The sequence below is a fragment of the Paramormyrops kingsleyae genome, chromosome 5 (genome assembly GCF_048594095.1).
Source record: "Paramormyrops kingsleyae isolate MSU_618 chromosome 5, PKINGS_0.4, whole genome shotgun sequence".
NCBI classification, from domain to species: Eukaryota; Metazoa; Chordata; class Actinopteri; order Osteoglossiformes; family Mormyridae; genus Paramormyrops; species Paramormyrops kingsleyae.
Genome location: NC_132801.1, coordinates 12,607,970 through 12,635,660, shown reverse-complemented (window position 1 = coordinate 12,635,660; position 27,691 = coordinate 12,607,970). Strand labels below are relative to the sequence as shown.

Here is a 27,691-nt window from a genome sequence, read left to right as displayed (position 1 = left end):
AATTCTGAAATTAAAGTCAGAATTCTGAGATTAAAGTCAGAATTCAAATAATATTTTCATGGTGGCCCTAATCCTCTTCCGTAGTTACTTGTATCAGGCAGTCAGACAATAGTTATGTATGTTATTGATAACTGGGATGACAGTACAGAAGTTCTCTTATACATCCTAGGTGTTTTATATCTGACTCAAATGTTTTCATTTTCCAATAGCGATTAGCTTACGCAATAAGAGTGGCGCCCTTTGCTTCTTGATAACTGCACTGCTCAGTGTCTTGCAAAAAAAAATAAAAAAATTATTTTGTTGAATTTGCTTGTTATATGTTTCATCGGCAGCATGATGTCTCTCGTGTCTAGGGTATGGGTTCGATCTGCGTTTGCGTTATTTGTATAATTATATTACATTTTCCCCAATAATTCTGCGCGGGCTGCGTATGTGCGCTCTGCCCACTTCCTTAAACTATAATCCCCCGGCACAGCGATCAAGTCGAGGATATGATGGACACTGGAATAGCAAAAGTCAACAACAACAACCACATAATAATAATAATAATAATAATAATAATAATAATAATCGTTTGAATTCTGTCTTGGAGAATAAATACCTATACGTGATGTAGACCTCCCATGAACATGACTGTACATTGTATATTCACATATGTACTTATATTGGCTACTGTTCTGCATAGGGACTGCATGAATAGCCACTGTAGTTCATTCATAAATCATGTCTTTGATCTGCTTGTTTACCAAAGAGGAGGGGTCGTTGAATCTGAACGACACGCCTCTCAACACCAAAATCTGCCGTGGACTTATAAAGGAAGCTTAATGCGGACAGTTTTATTTCATAGTAGAGCGTCCTCAAAATGACACGAATTGTGCTTCTTCTCTCCGTAGCGCTCGTCTTCTCCGAAGCAGAAGAACATGCTGTTAATGGTGAGTCCTGCCTTTCGATTAATTGCATTAAGTTTAAACTGATGGCGAAAAAAGGAAGACAATTTCTGCGAATAAATCACCGCAAATATTAATGAACGGCACACAAACTGATGTTTAATCTATCCTTCATTGCCTAACGCGACTAAACATACAGGAATGTTTAAAATATTTTATGCAATCTTTAATTTCAATAAGTGCTAAATTGACAATGTGACTTGTATGTCACATTTCTCAATTTGAAATATTATAACTACGAAAAAAATCGATCGCGATTTATTTCTCAGTGATTTTAGAGGCATTTAGTAATTTTACATATAATAATAGATAATTATACACAAGACTAAAAGGCAGGCAAGAAAGCATAATGAATAGAATGTAGTGTTTCAGTTAAAAGTGATGTGTTTTTTCTAATTTTATGGAGAAAAAAAAAGCATTATCATAACACGCCAGTGAAAAACATTGCAGCCTCTGGGTGGTTGTGGACGGTCGCAAGTGATGTTTCTAATTGCGCAAGACTGTAATCTCAGAGATAGGTATGAGTTTGGAATGATTATGGGGCTATGGCAACTAGGGATTTTAAACACGATAGCTTAAAGGAGGAATTGTAAAGGACTGTGGAGTGTTTTTCCATAACAATCACAAACTTGTGAAAAAAACCTAATTATGACGAACACTCGAAAATACATTGCGAAGTAGTTTTTAAGCAATTCAGGTAACCATGTGTGCACTCTCCATATTCTGTGAAGTGATGATAAAATGTATGTTCTGCTGAATGAACCCTTCTGGTGTCTGATTGTCATCGCTTCTTTGTGGTTTCAGAACTCTTTTCTCTGATTGGGACTGCCTCTCAGAAAACACACGGGGCTGGAATAAGCGACCCGTCAGAACCACCACTCAATCACAGCACAGCTGGAGGAAAGGGGCCCTCTCTGCCGGTCAACGAGTTGCTGGAACAGAGTATCAAACCAGGAGACTCTAAGTATGTCTTACAGCCCCTGCCAGCCGGGATGTGGCCCAAACACAGTGACCTAGCACCCCTACCCCGGCCGGGGAGCCACAACAAGAGCAAGAAGGTGACCAAGAGTGACAGGCTTCCTACTGAACACAACAGTGAGAAGGATCGGGAGGAGGGGCGGACCCTAGCCCCCGAACTGTTCCCCAAAACACCTCTGGTCGCCGCTGCTAATCGCACGCAGAAGATTGTGCCAGACCCCCTTCCCAACAGCCCCACCCTCGACGACCCAGACGTCCGCCATAACTCCAGGTCCCGGAGTCCCCTCCAGCCTGCCTCCCCTCGCAGAGACCCACCGAACCGGAGACTGGACCCCGAAGAGAACCGGCCCGGAAAATCCAGCCTGTACCAGTTGGGTGGAAGGAACAACAGCAGACCCTCTGTTCTGTTCAACCGCAGGTCTTCCAGTCTGCTGTACCACTTTGATGTCCTTAAGAAAGGTACAGTAGAGCTGGCCCAGATCGTGCCGCCAGAGTGCGGCGCCGGGCACGCGCCCTAACTGCTCAGTTTGTGTAAATACTTCTCAGGCCATAATTTCCTGCATAGCTGAGGTTTCCAGAATGGATCTGTTGTATAAATCTTCATATGCATGAACTCGAGAAATCTTAAATATGTCTAAGTGAGATCGATTATTATGCAGCGATGAAGTGGAAGCTGGAGCAGATATCAAAAGCCTCCGTCTGCAGACCACCAAGACTGGAATGCGACGCCATGGTTTTATAATGAGGCCACAGCGGCCGTCCCCAACTGCCGTAATGATACTGCAGTGGCTGCTGGGGTTTCGTAACGTCACGTCTGTTTTGTCCCCCCAGAGTCCGACTTCTCCCAGGAAGCCGTGTGCCTGAGCGAGTGCAGGAAAGAGAAAGAGGAGAAGGAACATTACTGCTACAGCGAATTCGGTAAATATGCAGCTGCTCGAGCAGGACCGCGCCACCTGAGGCAACAATCAGGGCGAGCGGCCCGCCCCGAAAAGGGGAGGAGGGCAGTCCCCGCTGCAGGGAGTCCCCCGTCCTTCTTCTTTGAGTGGTTGTTTCACAGAAGGTATGAGAAGGGGGGTGGTCACAGGAAGAGACAGGCATGGGGAGACCCGCTGGGAAGGAAGCAAACACATTAGGTCCCCCGGCCAATTTGCTGAGTGCGCCGGCCTGCGGGTATTATTAAAAAGGCGCCCCCTGCTGTCTGGGCATTAAATAGTGTCTGTTCTTTAGGTGCATTTTGGAGATGTGAGCTTCATGTGCAAGTTCTGTCTATCATTTTGGTCAAAGATTAATCCGGGGATAGTGAAATACATGACATGCTTGCGGTCTTTACACAGCAATGTTTACTATCAAATTTATGGTGGTTTGCAATTACAGTATCACTGCAGTAGACCCTTACCGCCATCTAAAACGAGTAGGAACTATGCGGTTTGTGCAGGGAAAAAAAAACATCTCACCCTTTACAGTCCATCTGATTTCAATTTCTGCTCCCGGACCCGCAGAGATTTGGCTTGCTGCAGTCCCCCCCCCCTGACCCCCCCACCCCCGGGCCGGTCACTGACCCCATCCTGTACTCCCCCTTACCCAGCCATCAATGGGATAGTGCATGACATCGAGGTGATCCGGCGAGGAATACGACTGATCGTACTGCTGGTCAACAGTGACGGCTTCTACAAAATGAGTCGCTTGTACGTCACCCCCGACAGCTACTTCTTCAAAGTGCGGATCTTGGTGCTAGACACATACAAGTGTGCCAAGCCCTGTCCGGACCTGAAGCTCGGTAAGCATCGAGGTCACATGTGCTCATCCGTTCACCTGCCAAAAGGCCCCACCCTCTCGTTATCAGTCAGCAAAACATCTTGTATTCCAATAGGGGTTTAAATGATTGAAAGTTTAAAGTTAAAACGTGTAAAGATGATTTTAAAAACATGTACATTTTCGTGTAAATATTTTTTTCCATTCATCTTCCATGACTATTTTTCCAGTACTTAGTCACTGCGATTTGTGTATTTTACGCTCAATCGAAATTCATTTACAATCAAACCCATATCTAAAGTCTGTGTAAGACACACCAGTAAGGGACATGATTCCTCAGCTCTATGCTGGGTCGTCTGTTGTAAGGTGAAAGGACTGATGGATGGAAGGAAGGAAGGAAGAAAAGATAATTAGTTATTGTCATACTGTACTTTATCTGAAGCAAAAATACTTTGATAGTTTTCTTCACATTGAGTCTGTTGACAGAAATGTGATGTGGACGGTTGCAGGCAGCAGATACGTTGTAATGGGTCAGATTTACCACCGGAGGCGTCACATAACCAACGACCTGCTGGCCCTTCTTGGAGGGAAGCTGAAGCCGGGTGACGGCATCATTCGCAGCAACAACTACGTCAAAAGGTTCAATAAGAGGAGGCATCAGAAGGCACAGGAAGCTTCGCGCTTAAGGTGCCGGTGAGCCAGCCTGGCAAATCTGCCCCCTGCTGCACAGGCAGAGACACTGCAGCTGCTGCCAGAACTATCCAATAACCATCCAACATAGTCAGAAGACGAGAAGGTGAAGGACACTTTGCCCTGGCCCATTTACATCCATAACATAAGTCAGATTATAATTTAGAAATGCTATTTATCAGCGTTAACTTTGTCTCCAGTATTTGACAGACTACAAATGAACAGCCCTGGTTTTTACAGCATGTTTGTTTAGATGATGACCTTTCAGCTTAATATGCGGCACTGAAGCTGCAAAGCTTCAGGACAACGTCAGTGCCTTTCCGTTGTAATTTTACAGCTTGGCATTCAGCATGACCAAAGCCAAATTTGGTGTGGGTTGGTGTCTCCCTGTTTCCCTAACTTCTCATCCTCATCCACCCTGGGAAACAGTCCAGATCAGTGGAATGAATCCTGGTTTGGCACAGCACTGCCATAGACATTTACTGATATTTGAGAGGATAACGTTTTATTAGTTATTTTGATCTGCTAGCAAGGATCGGGATCGAGGGAAAGCCGCGATGCTTAAGCGCATTCAGCCAGTGCGACAAATACGGCATGAATTATAAGCCAGCCTCCTCAGAGCGACTTTATAGCCGGGAGTCCTCTGCAGGAGACAGGTTCTCCTATCATCACAGTGCTTTCAGCAGCAAAATATGCGCTGTCCAATTACATCGCTTCCTTGAGGGAACCACAGTACAACAGAGTGTCTGTTTGGATGGAAACTCGCAGGGAACCCAGGGAGCCTCTGACTCATAGACCAGCCAGCAGAACAGAAAGCGCTTCTATGCTTCACTATACACACTGTTGCTTCTGCGCTCGCTCACTTTCTTGCCCCTTATCAGAATTCAGGAAATGCACTGTTACGGTAAAAGAAAGCGTGAATATGGGTGTATGGGGCGGGGGATGAAGAGATGGAAAAACAGAACTTCCAAAGAGAAAGTGATGCTTATAAGGACCAAAAGGTTTCAGTTACGTGCTTGTACCTTCCCTGATATTAATTACCTGTGCAAGATGAAAAGCTTACCCACAAAGTTGACTTAAGAGGCAGCACCCACCAGTATTTGATCGTGTTTGTGTGGTTAAATCTGATTGGTAGAACGGGATCCCTGTTACACCTGGCCGCCTAGCCGGCATCCAGGCTATTTAGGGTCCAGAGGGAATTCGTGGGTGGAGTTCCATCAGGTCAGAGACCTGGAAGTCTGCCGTGCCAATGTGGCCCCGGGGGACGGAGGTGGGAAAGCACAGTGTAAGAAGGGAGAGGGTGATGCAAACCAGAGGGAAATTCTGTTTTTCCTCCTCTAGGGGAGGGCCTTTAATCAAGGGGCACTCCAAGCTGGAAACTGCCCCTGTACCTGGGTCACAGAGGCGTGGAACGGCACTGAAAAGCTTGGCACTCCTCATATCCGAGAATGACGTAATAAAACTCTCTTACCTTTTCTAAATGAAAATATCTGGTGTGTGTCATTTCCTGGGGAAAGATTTTATTAAAGCAAACCCCACATAATGAAGCTTGACGCCCGGCGCCTTTAGCGATGAGATGCAGCAGCGAGGGCAGCAACTATATCCAGCAGCGTGTTGCCAGGCTGCCAATGTGTCGGCCATGGGCAGCAGGGAACAGTAGCTGGCAGGAAACGGGAGCTCCCAAGCATCTGTACTTCAATGGGGGTTGGAACGACAAAGGCATTCCTCATGGCGGGGGCTGTCACGGCAGATGGGATTTTACAGACAGAAGTATGGGGACTTAAGCCATGTGATCATCTGCTACAGATCTGGCCCGTGCATTCATTCCCGATTTGGTTAAAAGCGTGCCAGGCAGGCAGGTATGATGTCTGTCAGCACGGAGTCTGTCCGCCACCGAGCCCCATGCGGAGGCTGGGTGTTAGGGACGCCTCGACAAGAAGCTTCTGCATCGGGCACAAAGATGCTCACTTAGGACCCAGCTCAGGAATCCTTTGGCACTCATGTCACAAGCGTCTTAAAGATCGCAGAGGTTTTCTAGAGCAGAACATATAAAAACCCTAAATTTCAGAATCTTTAAAAACGGCATCCATTTCATTCAGTTCCTGATAACACTTTATATAGGGCGTAGATGATCCCATTTTCATTTGGGGGGGGGGGGGGGTGTTCCAGGTACTGAAAACTAAAGCCTTCATCCATGACCCACCAATGTGGATGAACTCACTCCTATGAATGAATGCAGATGTCCCATCTCTCCCAGAAGTTCCGGGAACCACCGCAAATTGACAGCAGCTCCCTGACACCCACAGATGATGCGCAGTGTCCCGGAAATCCGTTATTCCGCGGTGGGGAAAACTGGCTTGTGAGAAGTTGTACCACTGCAACTTCACCCCAAATTTTAACATCACTCCCTGGCACCTGCCACCAGCCCAGTCAGCAATATATGTGGTATTACCTTAATACCAGCCAAGCACTGGCCAGCACCACCACCCTCCATGATACCCCTTGTCTGCTTTGCTGAAATCAATATCCCTGAGAAAGGATATCTCTGAATGGACAGACAGATGGATAGATGCATAGACAGATGGACAGACAGGAAGACAGATAGATAGATGACTAGTGCTGACAATCCGTTAAAATGGTTTATATGAAGGATAAATAAATCAGGAAAAGGGACACTTAAAGACTGCACTGCAGAGGTGATGTCAAAAACATTACTTTATTATCTAGGATGAAATGTCCTATCAGGTACAAAAAAGAATCTCTTTTGAGTTGCCACAATCTGTTAAAAACATAGATAGCATCTATTCCCTACTGGTAGGAAAGGATTCTTCCTCCAATTATTTTTTTTCTAAACATTTGTCAAAATGAATTAAATTCCATAGATATGAATAAATAATACAGATATTGCGATGTTATGAGGAGATGTGCAGTTTGTTTTCCTTTACATAACTCATTAAAGAATCTATACAGCCCCCTCCCCCCCCCCCCAAATCACTATGCATACAATATGCAGCATCTTTGACATAAAGGGCAATTTCACCTAAATGCAAATCTCATTTGAGTTAAACAGCTCCAACAGGTGAACTTGTGCCCCACCTGCCATTGGAAATCAATTAAGAGAGTCACTAATACGAATCGGAAACAAAATCGCAACAAATGGCAACAAAAGGGGACACCCATCGTGAAAATGGTGAACAGCATCAAAATGGTGTGCCAGCCAGCCAGTTTCAACTTGACTACAAGAACTCTACCCACTCACTCCATAAAACATGGGAACTGAAACGCATAAGCTTAACATTGATAAAACTGACATGTTCAACATGTTAAAAAAAACACTTTGCATTAAAAGCTGTCATAAAAAGAGTCGTCTGAGTTCCTCAGACCCGCTGGCTGCATGATGCCACCAAACGCTTCAGTGGGGGAGGTTCAGCATTGTGCCGTATCCGAAATGACACTGCATTTAGGTCTAAAGTGCCCTTTATGATTTTAATCCTTTCCAATTGTCCTTGTTTCTTTGGGAAAAGACCTGGAAAAGGTTTCATGAATTTGTTGGATCAATACCTTCAATTAAGAACACATGGAGACACCTTGGTCTTATCCGCTTAAGTTTTATACATCAATGTTTTGTAAGTTGGAATACAAAAAATAAAAATAAAAAAAGAAAATCTGACAAAAGTTTTACAAACAGGATAGCTTCAAATACACACAACTCTTCCTCCTCGAGTCCGTCAGTCCTACATGGTGATTTTATAGAAATGTATATATATATTTATTTTTTTTAATGCTGCTGTCTGTTATAAAACATTCTGCTCCAAGGGACCAAAGAACCAGGAAAGTTTGGGAGGATGGGGGGAAAAAAAAAATGTTGTGAAATGTTACTCAATCCTTCAAATACAAGAGTTGTGGAAAGAAAGTGGACAGGGAGGGGCTTAAAAAAACAGTAAAAAGTGTCCAGTGAAGTTTGATTTAACACAAAACACCTTGGTCGTGACAAAAGGCTCAATATGTGAATGGAAACCAGCTGTTCTCAGGCTGTTCCCCAGTAAGCATGACAACTGGCTATCCTGGATTCTTCTTCATGAGGGGAAAAAACACAATAAAGGAAAAATCCCCCCCCCAAAAAAATGACAGGCTGGGAAGCCATACTGAAGCCCCCCCTGGCTGTCCACGGCTGATCCGCTCTCTTGCTCCGAAGTTTTGCAGCACAGCTGGATGCGGTGTGGACCCTGCAAGGGCCTGGGGGGGCACTTCTGGAGGGAATGCTGGTTTAAAAGGGAGAGGCCTCCTTTTGCCGGGCTGCAGGAGGGGGAGGGGTCTCTGGGCCAGGGATGTGGACAGTTCCAAAGCTGCAGGAGGAGCCTGGATCCGCCTTGGATATAACGTTCAGAGACAACAGATTCTCGCCGTTTGTGAGCTTAGGGCAAAGAGGTGTGTACTCTAAGAGGCTGAAGACTGCAGTTTGTTGTTATGAGACCTACAGAATATAGAAAGAGGGAACAGTTGAGTACCCTTGAGTTTCTTTCTTTTTTTTTATTAAATGTTTTCACAAAACAGACAAATACAACAGGGATCGCCAAAAACAAAACAAAACAAAACAAAACAAAAAAAACAAAAAACGACACATACACAGGATGCCAGGGGGTCTGATACGAGACATAAAAAAATGAATAGCAGCCATGTTGGTGTAACACAAGCTCTTCATATAACAACGGCCAACACAGTGCTGGTGAGTGTGCTGAGGGGGGAAACCCAGGGCCTTCCTGTCAGCATCACGGCTAAGGGGGAATCACTCCCTCACATAAAAACAACCCTTCACAAAAGGATTTTAAAAGCGTACAATTTCACGTTCATTTAAAATCTCAGCTAAGAACTACAGCTTCACTTGGCTGAGCAGTGATGAGCTACTATACTTGCTTCAGTGCTTCACAATAAAAACAGGTCAATTACGCTTTACCAGTCGTTTAGCTCAAACCACCAGCTACTAATGTCCAGTACCGAAGCGGCATAGTTTACGACACTGTTGTTGAACTTGTAACAAATTCTGCAAACACTGTACAAAAATACATTATACAATTTTCTAATATCCAGCTACCCTATTTTAGCACTTTGTCTGTGAATAACCATCATATTTAAAGAGTAAACTCAGCTTTTTATATACCATTCCTGTTATTTTAGAAATGTCACAACAGTACAAATGAGAAATGCAGTATCATTTCACTTAATTTTTTTTCCAGGTAACTTTTTTTCAACATGGCTGCCATCGTGTGATCATCACTGGGGATCTCTCTGAAGTTTCGTTTTTAAAACTTTTATTAAAACTACTTATAGGTCATGGTTTGGATACATGGGCTTTTTCTCTTTTTGCTTACGCAGTCATACAGAATTGACGCCGTTTCGTGACAGCGCAATGTCCCATGATTTTTTAATATTAAAGAGTGACCCCAGCATCCAGTTCAGACTCCAGCTTACTACGTCAGACTTATGACATCACAATCTGCAAGAAAGAGAGAGAATGGATGGGATAAGTGCATGCAGGGCAAATGGACAACACGATGCAAAGCAGAAGCCGGGAAGTTGAACTATGTCGAAGGAAACCAGTGCTGTCAGTCAGAATGAGCATGGCGGCTGCGATGCACACAGGTAGGTCTAAAGGTATGGCAGAGGCATTTCATGCTAAGTTCACACTACAAGACTTTAGTCCTGATTTTCCGCTTGCCAACAGTTTTTGGAGATCGGCGACAAAACCTCCGGATCGGAGGCAAATCAGTGTGCGATCGGTGCTGCCAACCGGTGCTCGATCATTACGCGTGAACTGTTCAAAGATGCCACCCGACAGAGTCACCCATGCATCGTACATGCCTGCCAGATATCTAGCGTACTAAATATCGGGACCGGGCAACGACTCCAAATCCTGTAGGTATGAGAACTGTTGCCACTGGAGATGAGAGCGGCAACTACCTACAGCCAATGACGGCACAAGACACTGGGGGGGGGGGGGGGGGGGTGGTGAAACCTGAGGAAGGAATTTAAAAAGGCGTAAAAGTTCAATTTTGAACTTTAGAATTCAGAAACTGTTCTTAGTGTTCAGAAAGATATACAATTAATTTTATATGCCGGGTCACTAAAAACCGAAGGTATGTGATACTGTTTCCAGAAAGTATTCACATGTGCAATTTCTTGACAAATCGTACTTTAGGGACCAGACAGACGATTCCTCTTGGTGACAAATCTTGCAGTGTGTGACCACCCCCCCCCCCCCATCGCTGCTCAGATGTAGTGTGTGACCCCCCATCGCTGGTCAGATGTAGTGTGTAAACCACAATGACTTCAAGACCCTGATCACAAGACAACAAGTCATGCAGTGAGAACAGTAAAGTGATGAGGAAAACTGCGCAGTGTGAACTTAGTCTCGGATGAAAACCAAACTGGTCTTACACTGATGCGGCATCATGTAAAAACCACAGACTAAATTCAGTGTTTTCAGGAAAGCATGGTCCCATGGGACATATGTGTGCAAATATATGAAGTTAAGGCAAGGACAGACTGCAGGGGGAGGAGCCAAGCTAAAAAATGATGATACATAAAAAGAAAGAAAAAAAAACAACACGACAACAAGGTGAAGGAAGGCAAAGACGGAAGTAGAAAACAGGAGAGGGTAGAGCTTTTCTCAAAACGGGGCGCACATCCGGAGAGAGGCACCTAGCCGACCCAAAGCCAGTCCTACCTGCTTGCTTTGAAAGCTTTCAGCTTCTGTACAAAGAAGGACTCGAGAATTTCTGCGCACTGGTAGAAGGGTGAGTCACTGGGGTTGTAGTAGCGGCAGTTGTCGAAGATTTTGGTCATATCCGCCACAAACTCCGTTAGCTTGACATAAAACCGTCTCTGCAACCGGTCCTCCATTGTAGCTAGGTCTAGAGAGAGAGCAATGGATGGTCACTGAGAGGAAAAACATTGGGGGATATATAATAATATAAAAACTAGTCAAGCAGATGTACGGACAGGCACAAGTCAAAACAACAGAAGCTAATAAAGAGAAAGGTCATCCCGCGGCTTCACGACGACTGGTCCTTCCTGTAATGCTGTCACGCACATCCAGAACTACGCATAGTGGGATACTGGACATTCCTCAAGAGAAAAAGCCCCAAGGTCTTTGCGTGATGGAGGAGACGGAAATCTGCTTCACACACTGCACTCCAGGGCTTCCCATAAGGGATCAAAAAGGGTTAGGTACAGTGACCTGGGAGACATCGCCCTGAAACCACTCAAATGGCTTAGCGGTCTGTATGGGGTCATCATCATACACTACATACAATACTGACAGAAGTGTTTACACCACAGGGCAGACCTCATTTCATAAAACAGCCTAATATTTCTGTTGCACGACCGTGCAGCACAATCAGACCTATCGACTCCCATAAAATGACTGCCGTTACGGATGCTCCGCCATGTTTAAGTTGGTTATCTATAAATAACCCAACCGGGTAGAGGGGTTAAGGAAGGAAGAGGGTGAAAGATGACTCAGACTATGTTTTTTCCATTGCTCAGGGGCCAACGTGCGGTATGTGCCGTCACGATTTTTTAGAAGGCTCAAACTTTAAGTCCATTTTCATGCAGCATTTCCATCATTTTGTCCAGCCCCTGTAAACCTAAGTGATGTAAGGCTGACTTTACAATTTAAAGCTCCTATTAAGCTGGGAATCACAATGGAACCATTCAACCTAGTTAGTTCCATTTTTTAACAAACACTGCAAAGCATCAAAGCTGAATAAAATCACATGGCTACTGAAATATCATTACCCTGCGTGGGACACTGAGTAAATACGATGCTTGCGTATAATGTTATGAGATTTAAAGCAGTAATTTCTCTATTGAGCTTACTGGAGTTTTCTTTATCCAACCATGGGTTTATCCCAGGGTGACCACGCAAGGGCTGGAAGAATGCAGGAGCCAGGAAAAATCTAATTAAAACGAGTGATTGGGCCATAAACCACATGCAGCTTCTCAGATCACGCAAGAGCAGCTTCCACGCACAGCTAACGTCTTGCGTGAGTGCATTCTACCCAACTAAGTAAATTAAATTTGTATCTTCTCCTTGAGAATGTGTGTATAAAAAAAGAAATCCGAAGGTGATTCCTTTATAGTATCATATGTGAAATTCTATAATAACCCTCAACTTGGCCATGGCTAAATGAAGGGGCTCTAAGTGTTTAAAAAAACAAAAAAACACCCAACAGACTGACTTTCAAAAGTGTGACTATAAATCTCTATTCACTACCTGCTTAAACGCAGCCCTTTTAAGATACATCAACAGGGCATGCAACCAGCTCCACTTCTCCAACCCCCCCCTCCCCAATGATAACAGCAGAAAGTATTATGGTTTGTCGCTTTTTTCTGCGAGCGTCTGACCGCACGCCTCGGACTGCCCGATATTTTCAGTCCGCTAAAGGGGGGGGCGGGGGCAACAGTCTCCTGCCTTTCCGCAACTCATTACTCGCTTGTTTGTTTGCCTGGCAGTTCAAAAAGACCCCTGACGTATGTAGCCGTTTAGGTGGGCAGTTTGATCTGAGCTGGAGGCCTGCCTCTTCATGCCCATTCATCCGCTAGCTAGGCCTGAAGCGAGCACCAACTTTTAGCAGTCGCATTTAAAAAAAAAAAAAAAAACAAAAAAAAAAAAACAAAAACGCATACACGAGTGCTCCAGCGCATGTGCTGAACTTTTTATTTTGGGTCAATCGGCCACACAGACACGGCAGACGAGGCTGCTCAAAATCCCAGAAGAGGTTGTGACACCGCGGGGCGCAGTGCACGCTTACCCATGGGCTCTTTAATGACACCGTAGTAATCGGGGGCGTCATTGGGATCCACTGGCTCAAGGAAGGGCCATGCCATTTTGTGGGCCTGTTAAATACACAAGCAAACGTGTAAAACTCTAAAAAATGAGGAAGAACATAGCAAAAATAATGCACTGGAGTCATCAGGTCAAAATAAACAACACAGCACGATTAGAAGCAGCTGGTTCAACACAGATGTCCTCTCGTGGCACATCTTCAGTGAGTAAAAAAGGAAGATGGAGACACAAAAGAAACAAAAAACACACAACACTCCCAGGCCGAGATCCAGCGGCAGCCCCTGGGACGGCGCAGGATCAGATAAAGGGCACATGAAGAACAGGGCCTCCTTTGTCTATCTGGCAGGCATGGGGGGTGGGGAGGTGGAAGGGAAGAGGGGGTTGGATGGGTGGGTACCTGCAAGGAGCGGAGGATTCTCCTTAACCCCTCGTAGTCCTTGTCGGTGAGCGGCGTCAGGACGGTCATGGCGTCTTCCGTGGACTGGCACTGCGGACACACGTACTCGTCGATGTGCGTCGCCTCGCTCTGCAGGATGCCCACGCAGCGGCCGTGGTACCAGTTCTGGCAGCGGTCGCAACCAATGTAGAACCTTCGGAGGGAGTGGAGTGCAGAGACGAGACGGTACCAGTAAGAAATGGAGCTTGGAGTGAAACACCCGAAGTGTGTCTAGACTGTGTTAATGAATAAGTGAATGGAAGGACGGATGGACGGGTTCAGAACCAAGCCTCACAGCTGGGAGGCTTGGACAGTCCTGTGCTGGCGTTCTGAAGAATCAGGCCATCCACTCTGATTTACAGCAGTAACGTGCCAACATCCTTACTGTGCTTCGTCGTACGGCGTCCGGCAGATGCAGTAGAGCTCCTCCGTGCTGCCCTCCTGTGCCCGCTTACACTCGTTGCAGATGTAGTCGTCCATCTTCTTGGCCTCCTTTTCCGTGATACCCACACACTCCCCATGGTACCAGTTTGTGCACAGGTCACAGCCGATGTAGAACCTGATGACCAGGTGGGGGACGCAAGACAACCGGTTCAAACATCACCGTCGATCCACCACATTGAGACACAGGGCAGAAACGATACAGTGACGGGTACATTACAAAACTTGGTCCACTTACTTTGACTCGTCGTAGGGCGTCTTGCAGATGCAGTAGAGTTTGGTGTCCTTCTTGGCATCCTTTGAGGTAGTCGAGATCATCTTTTTCTTCTTGGCCTTGGTCGAGGTGGCGTCCTTGTCATCGTCGCGCTTACGCTTGTGTGTGGACGGCGAGGAGACTGTGGAGGAGAGAGCAGCCGCGGCCTGGGCGGCGGCTTGAGCGGCGGCGGCAGCAGCCTGGGAGGCGGCTGCTTGTGCCTTCTCCTTCTCCCTCCTCAGCTTGCTCAGGTCCTTCTTCAGCTCCTCCTAGAAGATGGGGGATGAAGAGGTTAAGAGAGAGCATGCGGAACAGCCTTGGCCACAGTGACACGGGAGAGAAAACCATCGCAAGCTCCTCCAACGTCAGAGGTTCTCCAAATCCTCAGGGCAAATTCCAAGAATGGACATAGATTAAGCTTCCATAAGAGGACGGACGTGTCTTAAAAATTAACCAAAACCTTAGAGGCTTTGCGTCCTCATGGGAAAACCTGAAGCAGGCGGCAGTGTTGAGTGCACCCTGACCTGGACCTCCAGCTGCAGCTCCTTGTCCAGCAGGGCCCTCTTCTTGAGGATCTCCGCCTTCAGCTGCTCCTTGTGCTTGAAGAGCAGCGCAGACAGGCGCGTGGCGTTCTGCTTGCTGCGCTTCTGCTCCACGGACTCCTCCCGCTTCCGCTTCTTGGCGGCCTGCTTCTCATCCTTGTCGATCTTGTCCAGGATGAACTTCATCACCTGGTTGCACACGATCATTCTGCGGCAGGGTTGGGTTGGGGGTTGGAGGAGAGCAAAAAGTCACGTAGGAACGTGGGATAGATACTGCACCCAGTCGTGGGAATTCTTGGCAAGTGAGAAGCTTATAACAATTTCTCCCTGACAAAAATACAGGAAATCTTGCACTGGTTATATGGGCTGTTTTAATAACCTAGGTAATCCTTCACATTCTAACGCAACCGTAACCTCAGTACCATGTCAGAGACATAAAGCAAGGGCTTGTGTATATTTTTCTCCTATTTATATGAGGGTCCCAGACAGGCCTGCAGCAGACATGAATGGACGGGAATCTCCTGTGTGTGGGAAACAGCTGGAAGGGAGATCCATGTGTTTCTCCCCTAGCTGAGAGAGGTCAGGGTGAGCTTTGGTTCCCAGACCGAACACGTGGTTAGAAGTGACCATGGTGGATGGGAGATGGGGTGGGATCAGGGGGGGGGGGGGGGAGTGCAGTGAGGGGCACGGGGTGGCAACTTCCACAGTTCATCGACTTTCTGTGCCACAGGTCTGGCTTGTGGCGTGCATCCCCTCTCCAGGAGTTGGCCGGAGATGGAAACGGTGACTCACGACGGGGGGAAAGTGTGACACTGACGGAGCAGGCAAACAGCAGTTCCAGACACCAGGGTCAACAGCAGGCATGGTCACAGGAGAGAGGGAGGGGGCGTACCTCTGGTTCTCCTCACGCTCAGCTGGGGACAGCGTCTTCTTCTGCTTCAGGTGCTCAATGACAGCATTCTGCTTCATCACCACCTGAGGGACAGAAGGGTATCCAGCGTCTGCCACACATACGGAGGTAAACAAAAACTGAGGCGTCCTCTGTCCTAACCTCTGACACCACCAGCTATGACAACAAACCTTGGCAGAAACCTTCAGACCGCGTGAGGGAGCAGAAGAGGTGATGTAATATTATGTTTGCCTGAGAGGGCTCACCATGGCGACGAGCAGCCGGGAGCCCACCTGTTTCTGGATGATGTCACTCTGGCTGATGGTCTGCAGGTTCTGCTCACGCTTGGCATCCTGCTGCTGCTTTTTCTTCTGCTGCTGCTGCTCCCGGAGCTGCTGGATCCTCTGCAGCTGCTCCTGCACGCTGGCTGTCTGGATGGTGACCACGTTCTGGATCTGGTGCGCCTGCACCTGCCCCCCCTGCTGGATCTGGATGGGCAGCTGCAGCTTGATCTGCTGCGGCATGCTGCCCGGCTGGGCCTGGATCTGGGCCGCCACGTGCGACTGGATCTGGGAGAGCACCTGCGGCTGCAGCTGGGGCACGGCGATCAGCTGGGGCTGGTGGAGCTGCAGTTGGGCGCGGGCAGGTGCTGAGGCTGCCACCACCACGGATGCCTGACTAGTGGCAGGCAGCGGCTTGACCGCCACTGGAGTGGGGGCCTGAGTCTGCGGGGAGAGGTGGACTTGCGATATAGTGGGGGTGGGGATTCCCGGGGCCACGGGGCTGGCCTGGATGGGGGCGGCAGCTTGCAGGGCCGGCTGCAGTGGGGCCTGCAACTGGGGCTGAGTAGAGGCTGGAGCCTGGGCCTGGATCTGGGGCTGCGCTGTCATGGGGAGCTGGGCCTGTATGGCTCTCTGCTCCGCTGGTCCTGCTGCAAACGGAGGAGAGACCAGCACATAAATGGGTATCGCGTTACCTATCGCTGAAATTAGGCGTTTCTTCATTTTCGCGACTGATCACAGGCAGTCAGATCAGGGTGGGGCCACCACGGGATGCTCACCCAGCACGGATGGCGTGGTGCTGGTGGCCGTGACGGCAGTGACCGTGGCGTTGCCCGAGGACACTGGCGGGGGCAGGGGGGTGAAGAGGAAGCGCTGTAGCTGCCCGTTGGGTAGGGCGGCCTGCATGAGCTGCTGCCCGGGGCCTGGGATGACCGTCACACCCTGGGGGATGACCTGCAGCTGGCCGGTGGTCTGTCCCTGGCCCTGGATGACCACGGTGAGGCCCTGGGTGCCTCCCTAACACACACACACACACACACACACAGACACGGGGGTTTAACCATGGACCGCAAGGAATCCAAGGAGCCAAGTGAGCATGTGACCAGTTCCCCAGGACACACGGAGGTGCTGACCTGCTGCCTCTCCACAGCTGGTCCTTGCGGCTTCTGGAACACAGGAAAATATCATAAAGGTGTGTTAAACCTTAACACATTGCATGAAGTACAGAGAAACGACACACATTACGTCATACACACGATGATTCAAGGCTCCGGCAAACAGAACTGAACTGAATATCCCGAGTCGCATCTCACCTGCGCCCCCTGTGTGAGCTGCGTGAGCTGGGCCAGGGTGAGCTTGACCTGGCCCTGCTGCGGTCGGGGGCCTGGAGGCGTCTGCGGGGTGGAGGGGGTGGTGGGAGCAGGGCTGGTGGTGCTTATGAGGCGTTGGCCGGCGCTTGTCTGCACGGCGCTGGGGCTAGTGATGGCCGTCGACGCAGGCTGACCGCGGATGATCTGCGTCACCACCTGCTGCGTCTGGCCTGCAGTGAGGCACGAACGATGTTGGCGGGGAAGACGGGGAGAGCGCGTCGCTACACAATTATGATGAATCAGGAGCATGTTCCAACACACTCAGCATACACAGTTAAATCCAGCTATAACGGACTTCAAGGGACCTGGCAAAACAGTCCGTTATTTCCCAAGTTCGTTATATCCAGAGTTGCTGTATGGCCAGAACACAACTACAGGACACCATTTACTCATGCCACACCCCAGCAGACACACTAGTGGTATAGATTATTATAGTGTACATGTAGTAATCCAACTTTACCTGACCAGATGCGTGACTATTAATAATCCTGACTACGTACGTATCTGCGCTGGATATCACCGGCACGCCACGCGCCTTGTAGGCGGAGCCTGTAGGTCTGTTATAGCCGAACAAAACTACAGCTAAAAGCGGCCCTGGGGACCAAATTGTCTGTCCTTTATAAACGAAATTCCGTTATATGCGAGTCTGCTATATCCGATGCTTTTTCTGCATGTTCTTCAAGGCACACAGCCGGGACCAGCGGACCTCGTCCGTTATAGATGATATTCCGTTATAAGCGAGTCCAATATAACAGGATTTTACTGTATTCATAAAAAGCCAAGAGAATCCCACTCAACTGACACACTTTCCATCAAGGTGAAAAATATATAAATGGGTATGAAAACAGTCTATTTCACAGAAAGATCAATCAGTTTAAGTCCAGATTTCTGCAGCCTTCACTGGACCACATGCCTAAGGTTCTACAGCTGCACGCTGGGGAAGGAGGAACTCAGTGGCACCTACTGGCTTGGATGATACCTTGCTGCACCACCAGTGGTGTCCTGAGGATGGTCTTGCCCAGGGTGCCGGCCTGCTGCAGGGGCGCGCGGACCACTGTCATCCCGGGCCGGAGTGGAGTTCCCGCGGTGATCACCTAACCCGGCGAGGCAGCGCGTAAGGACACGCTTACCAAAACACGTACACAAAAAAACTCTTTCCCCAACATCGTTTGAGAAATTACTGGTTTACCCTGGAGAATCCAGTGCTGCTTAGAGTTTATTTTCGCCTCTTAAAGGGAGACTTGTAGGCACTCAGGAACCCATCTGGCGGACATGACTGGAACATACCTGCTGTGGAGAGGGAGAACCACCAACCGAGGCTGATGTGTTGGGGCGGATGTTGATGGTAGTAGTCCGGGGCTGGAGCGAAGTGAAGGTTTGTTGGTTCCCTGCTGCAGCGCTGGATGGAATGATACCCAGAACCTTTTGCTGGACCTGTACAACACCTATGGGGAGAAGGAAAAAAGGCAAAAGACACACATTAAGACCATGTATAAAGGAGGCACTGGTTTAGCCAATAACAGAGATTGCTTTATAGCCAGAATTCACTTTGATTTATTTTCTTCCCGGTTAATTTCTTTTTGCAGGATGCTAGCTACTTTAGGGTTACCACGGCTCTAACATGATTCCCTAACTTTAAACCATTACTTAATTACCGGCAGGGTAAATACAGGGATTCCCGCTGAGCCAGGACCCTCATAAGCGCACGTTTCTTCTTACCACAGCATGTTATAAAACAGGATTCTGCCCCACTATTGCATTTCTGGCTGGACTCTTCAAAAATTCGTCACCGGGACGGTAATGAAAATCCCCATCTAGCTGGGCTGGGTGATACCATATCGATATTACATCACGCATGCGCAGTAATCAACAGGGCTTCAGGTGACGGCCGAAGCATTTGGCCGGACGCCAGCTTCTTGGTGCTATACGGACGTTTATGTCCACAATTTGGTAAGCAGGTTAGTATGTGTCTGCGTACCGCTGGAGTTTTTTACAGTTTGGTTTTATGTGATTTTAAATTATGAATCTGAGGTGTATGTGGTGAAAGGTCGCAATGATTATAATATCGGATCAAATGGACAGCAGAGTTGGCAGTATGCCCCCCCCCCCCCCAGGCCTGGATACATGCGGTGATAAAGTGTGGAAGGGAGTACATAAGTTGACATCCAAGCTGATCCCACACATGTTCGATTAGGGAAAGATCGGGGGACCTGGCTGGCGAGAGGAGGACCTCAGCATGATGCAGTCAGTCCGCAGACACACCTGCTGTGTGGGAATGGGCATTGTCTTGTTGAAAGACTCTACCAGGGTGTCGTCTCAGGAGGGGTAAGTCATGCAGATGCAGGATGTCACTGAAGTAGCGCTGTGCCGTCAGGGTCCCCCAAATCACTAACAGAGATGACCTGATGTCATCACCATGATGTCAGGAGTACGGCCGGTGTGTCTCTCCACAACATTGGCAGGACTGGTCCTCCCCCCTCAGCGCCGCCATACTCGCACACGACGGCCATACGTGGTAATGCAGAACCGAGAGTCATCACTCGTCATCAGTCCATGCCTCCCCGTTACAGCACCACTCCAAACGCACAAATATTTTAGGCATACTACTAATCTGCTTAGCAAATTGTGGGCATAAACAGACATCTGTGTAGTACCGTTAAATGGCCGACCGGACAAATGCTTCGCCCGTCATCTGAAGCCCTGGTGATCATTGCGAGATATAATATCGATATGATATCGGCCAGCCCTACCATCCAGGCCACAGACAGGCTTTTATTCTTCCCTCGGCGGCCAACGGTGATCACAGTAAATCATGGAATTATGGGCGTGCAAAAAAAAAAACCGTATAGCATGGTACCTGTCTAAGATTAACTTGTTTTTTATATTCACTTCCCTCACCATTTCCAAAACAAACAACGTTTAAGAGTCATACTGGAAAAATATATGGTGTTGATACAGTCTTTCTAGCGAAACATCGTCACTGAACGAGAGCCATGACTGTTTGTGGAGTAACTCAACCTTCCCTGTAAATGTTAATATATCTTCCCTGTCATGGTTTATGGAATTGAATTAAGTAGCCCCGTGTTTTCTGAGGCCGTTACACTAAAGGACAAGCTGCAAACATCATAGTCAATGATTATTAATCATTAACAGTCTGCATTTTGTATGAACCATCTGCCAGCAGTGCGGGTGAGGGGCGGGGGTCTGGGTGAGGGGCGGGGGTCTCCCCACAGGGACCAAGGTATCAACAAGGAGCCCAGCAGAAAGAGCCAAGATTTCTCAGGCGAACGGATGCTGCCATTCCGGACAACGGATCATGACAGTGAGAAACCGCGCTTATAGGAAGCCACAGAGAGGCCATGACGGTGGTTTGAAGGATCCAAGACATTATAACCCGAGTGAGTTACAGTGCTCACACTTCCTGCTGTTTCTTAACTGAGCCTGGATTTTGAAAGATGAAGGCGGACAAACAGGGGTGACAGACTACGGGAACAGCCAAAAGCAATTGGGGCACTAATGACTTCACAATCGGCAGACCTTAGTCACGCTAAATGTATCATCACTGTATTGGAATAAACACTTCAATGTTTTTGAAGTACTCTCCCCCACGACTAGGCATCAGAAAAATACAGCTTAAAACATCCTCTTCCAAGCAATTTAAGCAATTATCGTAACCATTTACTCGAGGCCAAAACCAAAAACGCACTAGTTATACATGAAGAACTCCTGGCCTAACGTTTTGGAGAGGAATACGTATAATATGTTAAGGTTCTTTTCTTTATTTAAAGGAACAACACGATAACGCACAGGAGGGAGGCGGAGAGACTTAGCAAGTTGTGCTGCTTGCTCACACCTCCAAAGCTGGGGGTTGAAATCCCACACATGTCCTCTGTTGTTCCCATGTTTCACAGGGTTCCATTAGGTACCCTGGTTTCCTCACGCGGTTTGTAATAAATTGCTCATAGAGCGTGGATGTGTGTGTACCTGCTCTGTGACAGACTGGCATGCAGCAGTGCCTTGCGACACACGCTGGGATTGGCCCGAGATCTGCTCGTGACTCTGTTATTGGGTAAGTGGTTAGAAGATAGATGAGCGATAACGCCGCTTTACAATCAGCGTTTTGGGGTTAACCTTTTTCCCCACACAGCTACAGCCAATATCGTGAAGTGTCCTCGCACGCCGCCAAGGGCCAACTGTCGAGGTTTGGAAAGATGGAAAGAGTGAAATGATCGGAGCACTTCGTTGGACCCCTTAAGAGATTCAAATTTATACTGACAAATACTTGGGATTTTTTTCATGGCAATTAAAAAAATATGTCTTTGTTTTGGAAATAATAACGCAGAGCCTTACCATTCACATATTCCTATAAACGTATGTTACACCAAAGCGAAGTAAGCTATGAGGATAAAATACCGGTCTGTCTACAAAGTTTTGAATCTGCCACCACTGTAAGAATGTACATTACAACCATACTTCCTTCCTTACACCATTTGCCTGCCAGCCTTGCTGCTGATCCACATCGAGCGGTTCTTGATTGAGCATGGTATCCTGTTTTGTTTGGGCCAGGTTTTACTACTGCAAAACTTACTACTAGTGTAGCAAATTCACAGAGACATGTTTGAAGTTTCAGGAAGGGTGTTCGATGGAGATCCTTAGCCCCCCCCCAACGTCACATACCTCCTTGTGTGGCTGGCACGTTGACAGTGACGATCTTGCTGTTGGCGGGCAGCGGCAGCTTAGCGGTGATGACTTTGCCAGCCACTGTCACTGGGCTCGCCGTGAGCTGGAAGGTCTGCCCGGACGTGGTCACACTGGTAGCCACCGAGGCCACGGGGCTAGTGGAGACTGTGAAAACATGTGGTTTAAAAAGCAGCTGTGTAAATGACATATTCCAAAGCCAGAGAAATATGCACCTTGCTGCCCATTATGCAAGTTCATAAGGCCAAGCAGCAGGTAGCTTAGCAAATAAGCAAACAACGTGGCTCTAGATTCGTGCTTCTGTCAATAAACTTCAGAAGGAATTGCTACATTTGCGCTTTTCATGCAATATACCATTCTAATCAAAATGGGAAGCAATGACAAATTTCAAACCAAGTGCTTACATCACTTTTTTCAGTGGTCACCTACCTGGGTTGCTCTGACCCTGTTTGACCCAGGAAGCAAATGTTTGCTGGAAGTTTTTGTTCTGCTGGAATGTCACTGCAGGAGAACCCATCTTGGTAGCCAGCACCACTTTAGTTCCGCTAGGTGTGATCTGGCTCGTGAAGGTGCCCCCCAACACTTTCTGAGGGGCGCTGGCAGGAGTGCTGGGACTGCTGGTTGGGGTGGATGCGATGGTTACACTGGTTCCCAGCTTCTGCTGCTCCAGACGTTTCTATGATGCATGGTTCAGAAATTTAACCCTTTGGTCACATAAAACTATATAATGCAAAATAATGCAAAATTCCACAGCAGGAGTTAAAATGAGTTTTTCCTCATTTTACAAAGTAAGGGCTAAAGATTTTTTTTTCTGGGCTACTGCTTGTCATGGTACCAGGGTTTCTGTGTGCCAGTGTATACCAGATTTTGGTCAGTAAAAAGGTAGACTCACAAAAAAAAATTAGCGAATCATAATTGCTAGAAAGATCAAAACAATTCTAAAAATAATGCCCAGGTAGTACAACAATGATTTTTGAGCAAGAATAGAAATAGAATATATTGTAGAATATATTGAATTCAGGCTGGTACAGACAGCACTCATAATTCCACTACTATTCTTGTGCGAGACGTGTCATCTGTATCAAAAACCCGATGATAGCCACCAGAGGGTAAAAGCAGACTTGTTCAGTGAAACATGAAACTGCTCAAAATGAAAATGTTGATGCAGCCACAGCAAAAAAGCCCAAATTGACATTAAAAACCAGCACAAAAAGAAACCACATCTCCTCACAATTTCATAATATTTTAACTGTGTGGTGGAGACAGCCTTGTCTTCCCACCTACTGGGCAGCCAAACCTAGGGGTTTGTGGAGATCCTCCATTTTATCCACTACACTCTTTTGCTAACTAACCTTTGCCTGCTCTGCAGCCTGGACTTTTTCCTTCTCGACCCTGTGAATGCAAGGGAAGAATCATTAGCGCAGAGGGTTTTTGGCAATACACAACTCCAGTAACTGCCATTATTTTACAAGCTGGGTATAGAGCTCCAGCTAGCTTCACAGAGCTCTCTGATCCAAAAGAATGCATCACCTTTCAGAAAAGGCTCTGATCTCCCAAAGATCCAGCTCTTCCTCAGGGACCCAGGTCTCAATCACCACGGGCCCCGTCTGCTTTGCAGTCTCTGGCTTCTTAGGCCTCAGGGCGCTTGACCTCAGGCCTTTTCTCTGCGGTGTCGGTGTTTCTGTATAAAAGATAAGCCAGATGCTCCAAGTGTCCTACCATGAGTCTCTATACATTTGGTGACATATCAGAAGACAAAGAGGAGACACAGATCGCTGAGAATGATTTAAGGCATTCAAATGATCTTTGATTTCATGTTTCCATGAGTTAGCATTTGCCAAAATCCTTTAGAGGAAGATTAATAATGCCACAACCTTGAATGGCCCCTGAGAAAAGCTGGCAGAGATGCTCATCACAGGAACAAACTCAGAGCAGGAAGGTGAGAGCGCTACCTTTAGGGGTTTCGGGAACGCCGATTGGGCAGATGATCTTCCTGATACAGTACTCTGACCGGATGCCATATGGTCCTACATCTCGGCGCTTGATGATTTCCGTCGTGGTGATCTCAGTGTCTGAAGTTTCTATGGAGACACATATGGGCAGGCTTTCATGTAACAGCAAAGAAACAAAATGACAAAACGCTGAATGATCAGACAGACAATCATCGTCCTCTAATAAACAGGTCACAAATGAATAGGTTAGTGTTCAGAAATACAAATTACATCTCCAGACTTTTAAACACATATTCCTTCAAGTGCAGGAAAAAAGTGTTTTAATTGCATTAAACATCAGAGGTAGCGATTTCAGGTTCCAGAGAGTACAAATCCAGACAAAGATTTTGTTTCAACCAACTGGTTGAGTATAAAGTCAGTCACAGAGTACTCAACGGGTCTGAATTAGTACTCTCTATACCTGAAATCACCACTACCTGTTAAAAATTAAAGAGGTTTTTCTTTGGCAGAATGAGAAAAAGCATTAGCAGACGCTCACCTGTGCGGGTGGTACCACCTGCAGATGATGGCTTCACCGCCATGTCATCCCACCTCAGACAAGCCCACAGCAATCGAAGCATCAGACTGACCCCGGCCAGGGACTTCACCGTCTGCAGTCGGTACCTAGGGGCACCACCAATCTCTGTCAGTGTGCTCAGCTTTCCAGAATAAGGACTGAATTTTTCTAAAGCACTGCCACTGCAGTCGTGTGTGTGTGCCGGATTAGTTTGAGCGCCTCATTCATCTGGAGTTATGCAAAGGGTTGGATGAATATTTAAAAACAAAAAGAGACTGAAGACGTTCCCCTTCCAGGGTAAGCGGTAATTGAAAAACACTGTCAGTTTGAAATCGGTACCTCAACAAATTCACACCATAGATCTTGAGAGACATTTATTCTAGGCAACAACAAAACGGAACGAGAGTAAAAAATAAAGTGTAATGACAAGCGGCTTGAGCAAAAAACATTAAGTAAACAGAGGTGAAATAATGAAGCCTTCCTACCTCCACGTAATGCCAAAGGTAGGGCGGGGAGAAGGATAGGGCCAGATATCCAAGGCAGGCTTGGCACTGTAACTGAAGACGGGCACTTCCCGGATTCCCCCTCGCCTCGCCAGCTTCCTCAGGTCATCATTAGGGAGAACAAAAATGCTTTTTCTGCTGCTTTTGGTAACAAACTTGCGGTATGAAGGGAGAGCCGTGCCCGAACGTGTCTTCTTAGTGCGGGAGAACTTAAGCAGCTTAACTCTGTCCCTGGTAGAGTACTCTGTGCTAACGGTCATGGTGCTGACGGAGGACCCAGCAGGACCAGAGGAGGAGTCTGTCACAGTAGTGGTGACCCTGGTCTTGCTCTCCTCCATCACAGACACCATGTCAGCCGGACTGGCTCGTGTAGGAGAGCTGACTTTGGTCACTGTGGTTTTGGTCATGGTGGTGAGGGTGGAAACTGCCGAGCTTTCCGCCATTGACACTGCAGTGGGTTTGCCATTGTGTGTACTGGAGACCTCTGCGATCTGTACCGTTTTAGACTCGGTGGACACAGTGGTAGTGGTGGTGGTGGTCACCTGCGTGATTATGGTCTTGCTGGTGTCTGGCTTGGCTTCAGAGGAGGCTCCATCCTCTGCAAAGTCACTGCTAAGGCTGGACTCCTCTGCAGACAGGACTGGGGAAGGGATTATTTTCTTGGGCACAGTAGGCTCAGCTTCCATGGGCTCTGCCTCCGCACTATTGTGCTCATCTGTCCTTTGTGGGTCTCCAGAAGGGGCAGAGCCTAAAATGGAAGGTGGTGACGTTACTGTGGAGTCAACAGTCTCAATGTTGTTGTCTAGCCTAGGTACCTTTTGAGGTGGAAGGTAGTTGGGCTCTGCCACAGTGACCTTCTCTCCGTCAACCACAGGAGACGGGCTGGATGGCAAGGAAGTTAAAGACGTGCTGTTATCTTTCACCTCTGAGCCATCAGTGGCAAAGTCACCATTCAGGAGAGGCCTCAAGGCATCCTTCAAGGGCAGAACTTTGATGTCCCCTTCAGCACTCACCTTTGCCAGATTGTTTACCTTTGCCTCGACATTGTTGGCCAAACCCAGATCAGCGCTATCTTGGGGGTCCAGCATAAGCTTACTCTCTGCTGTGTCCTTCCCATTGACATGGGCAGGTGAGATGTTATTTTTCTTTTCTTCAGGAATCTTGGCATCTTTTCTGTTAGCGGCTATACCATCCATGTCCATCTGCTCTTTTGATTCATGACCCTCCTTTCTAGAGTCTTCATTTAATTTTATTTCTGAAATATTGTCTTGGGGACTTTTTCCCTTTTCCTCTTCCTTTTTGAATAATTCAGCGTGACAAAGCTGCTCTATGAATTCTGTGTCATCTTCTGCAGAATTAGAATTAAATTTATTTGAGTCTAGTGTGACTGAGGGTTTCTCCTGTGATTCACTTTCCTTAGACTGGGTCGGAGAACTACTGTCAGATAGAGGTTCCGATAAATCGGATGATGTGACTTTGTTCCCAGTGTTTTGCTGCTCACTTGCCTCCTGACTAGAGGAGACTGCATTGGTGCCCTCAACTTCTATCACAGTGTGCTCCTTGACTACATGAGCCTCATGTGTGCCCTGTATACCTGTAGCCTGGTCCTTGCAAGTTGAGTCCAATGTTACATCCAGGTTACCAGCCACCCCCGATCCCTGAACCCGGTTAACGGGCTGCTCTAGCCCAAGATAAGGTCCGTGTGTTACAGCATCAACTGTGGAATGTTGATCGCCATCCTGTTTCAAAATGGCCTCTGTCGGCAGAACCGTTGAGGGTTTTTCAACTTCCTTCTGACTGTGTGTTTGGTTTTCCTGACTGGCCGTTACAGAACTTTGAGTTCCGGTACCTTCTGGGTCTTTGGGTGTGTTGTCCAAGGGAGCAGAACCCACTTTGGTGGTGGAAACCTCCGTTTTGTCAGGCCCTTTGCTCTGTATGGGAGACGGAGTAAGTACCGTTGTGGCTATAGCAGGTTTGTCCTCAACTTTCAGCTTTAGCACCGAATGCGGAGTTAGACCCTTCCCAGCTGATTTGGTAAGGGATGGCTGTTTCAGCCTCTCTACCCTTTGCTTCTCCTCCAAGGCAAATTGCTTAACCCTCCGCTCCAGCAACCCATCCAGTTTGGAGGCCTTAACCTTCTTCTTATATGCTATGCGCTGCAGGAAACCCTCACTAACGTTCACAACGTCATAATTGAAGGGCCGCTGTAAGGGTTCTGCCTGTGTGTCCTTCTTCCCTTCTTCACCTTGCTTACTTTCCTCTTTCATCTCATCTTCAAGGTTCCCAGGTTCAGGACTCTCCATTTTCCCTATTAAAGAAAACACACCATGAATGAGAATCAATGCACAAAAGGCCTTTTAGAAACGCACGGCTAGACAGCAATACAGTCAGCCCTCCAGATTCGCCAATTTAACATTTGCGGGTTGTTATTCGCGAGTTGGCCGAGAACAATTAAATGGGAATATTTTTGGACCTTGCCGGGAAAGAAAAAAATAATCTCAGAAACTCGCAGACACGTGAGCCAAACAAAGCTACGTAAACAATACTGAAAATGA

At 47.4% G+C, this 27,691-nt stretch overlaps 2 protein-coding genes across 7 annotated transcripts in view; one reads left to right on the top strand and one right to left on the bottom strand.

The window, feature by feature from the left end:
• Positions 1-796: 796 nt before the first annotated feature.
• LOC111847881 (UPF0450 protein C17orf58 homolog) lies at positions 797-5,854 on the top strand. Its single transcript, XM_023819479.2, has 5 exons — positions 797-932; positions 1,752-2,384; positions 2,757-2,843; positions 3,511-3,702; positions 4,187-5,854. Exons 1-5 carry the CDS (start codon positions 863-865, stop codon positions 4,372-4,374), a joined length of 1,170 nt encoding a protein of 389 aa, XP_023675247.1. The 5' UTR covers positions 797-862; the 3' UTR covers positions 4,375-5,854.
• A 1,210-nt stretch (positions 5,855-7,064) lies between these two features.
• Positions 7,065-27,691, bottom strand: part of LOC111847916 (nucleosome-remodeling factor subunit BPTF) — a 39,477-nt gene continuing 18,850 nt past the window's right edge. For 4 of the 6 annotated variants that reach the window (XM_023819523.2, XM_072712172.1, XM_023819531.2 and 1 more), the window contains 21 exons: positions 25,119-27,444; positions 24,616-24,740; positions 24,078-24,206; positions 23,656-23,806; positions 23,478-23,517; positions 22,555-22,801; positions 22,105-22,272; positions 18,715-18,872; positions 18,392-18,521; positions 17,371-17,597; positions 17,191-17,223; positions 16,837-17,074; positions 16,070-16,707; positions 15,780-15,862; positions 14,870-15,095; positions 14,331-14,614; positions 14,037-14,210; positions 13,613-13,805; positions 13,181-13,265; positions 11,092-11,278; positions 7,065-8,841 (listed from right to left, as the gene is read on the bottom strand). In XM_023819523.2, coding sequence (XP_023675291.2) covers positions 8,805-8,841; positions 11,092-11,278; positions 13,181-13,265; positions 13,613-13,805; positions 14,037-14,210; positions 14,331-14,614; positions 14,870-15,095; positions 15,780-15,862; positions 16,070-16,707; positions 16,837-17,074; positions 17,191-17,223; positions 17,371-17,597; positions 18,392-18,521; positions 18,715-18,872; positions 22,105-22,272; positions 22,555-22,801; positions 23,478-23,517; positions 23,656-23,806; positions 24,078-24,206; positions 24,616-24,740; positions 25,119-27,444 — 5,879 coding nt within the window. In that variant the 3' untranslated portion in view covers positions 7,065-8,804. Of the gene's footprint in view, positions 9,862-11,091; positions 11,279-13,180; positions 13,266-13,612; positions 13,806-14,036; positions 14,211-14,330; positions 14,615-14,869; positions 15,096-15,779; positions 15,863-16,069; positions 16,708-16,836; positions 17,075-17,190; positions 17,224-17,370; positions 17,598-18,391; positions 18,522-18,714; positions 18,873-22,104; positions 22,273-22,554; positions 22,802-23,477; positions 23,518-23,655; positions 23,807-24,077; positions 24,207-24,615; positions 24,741-25,118; positions 27,445-27,691 lie in introns of all 6 variants that reach the window. The other 2 variants (XM_023819548.2, XM_023819540.2) reach the window with 2 other exon arrangements.

Coding starts and splice junctions, on each gene's coding strand:
- LOC111847881 (XM_023819479.2), top strand. CDS start 863: ATGACACGAATTGTGCTTCTTCTCTCCGTAGCGCTCGTCTTCTCCGAA. Junction 2,385..2,756: donor CTTTGATGTCCTTAAGAAAG/GTACAGTAGAGC, acceptor TTGTCCCCCCAG/AGTCCGACTTCTCCCAGGAA. Junction 2,844..3,510: donor TTACTGCTACAGCGAATTCG/GTAAATATGCAG, acceptor CCCCTTACCCAG/CCATCAATGGGATAGTGCAT.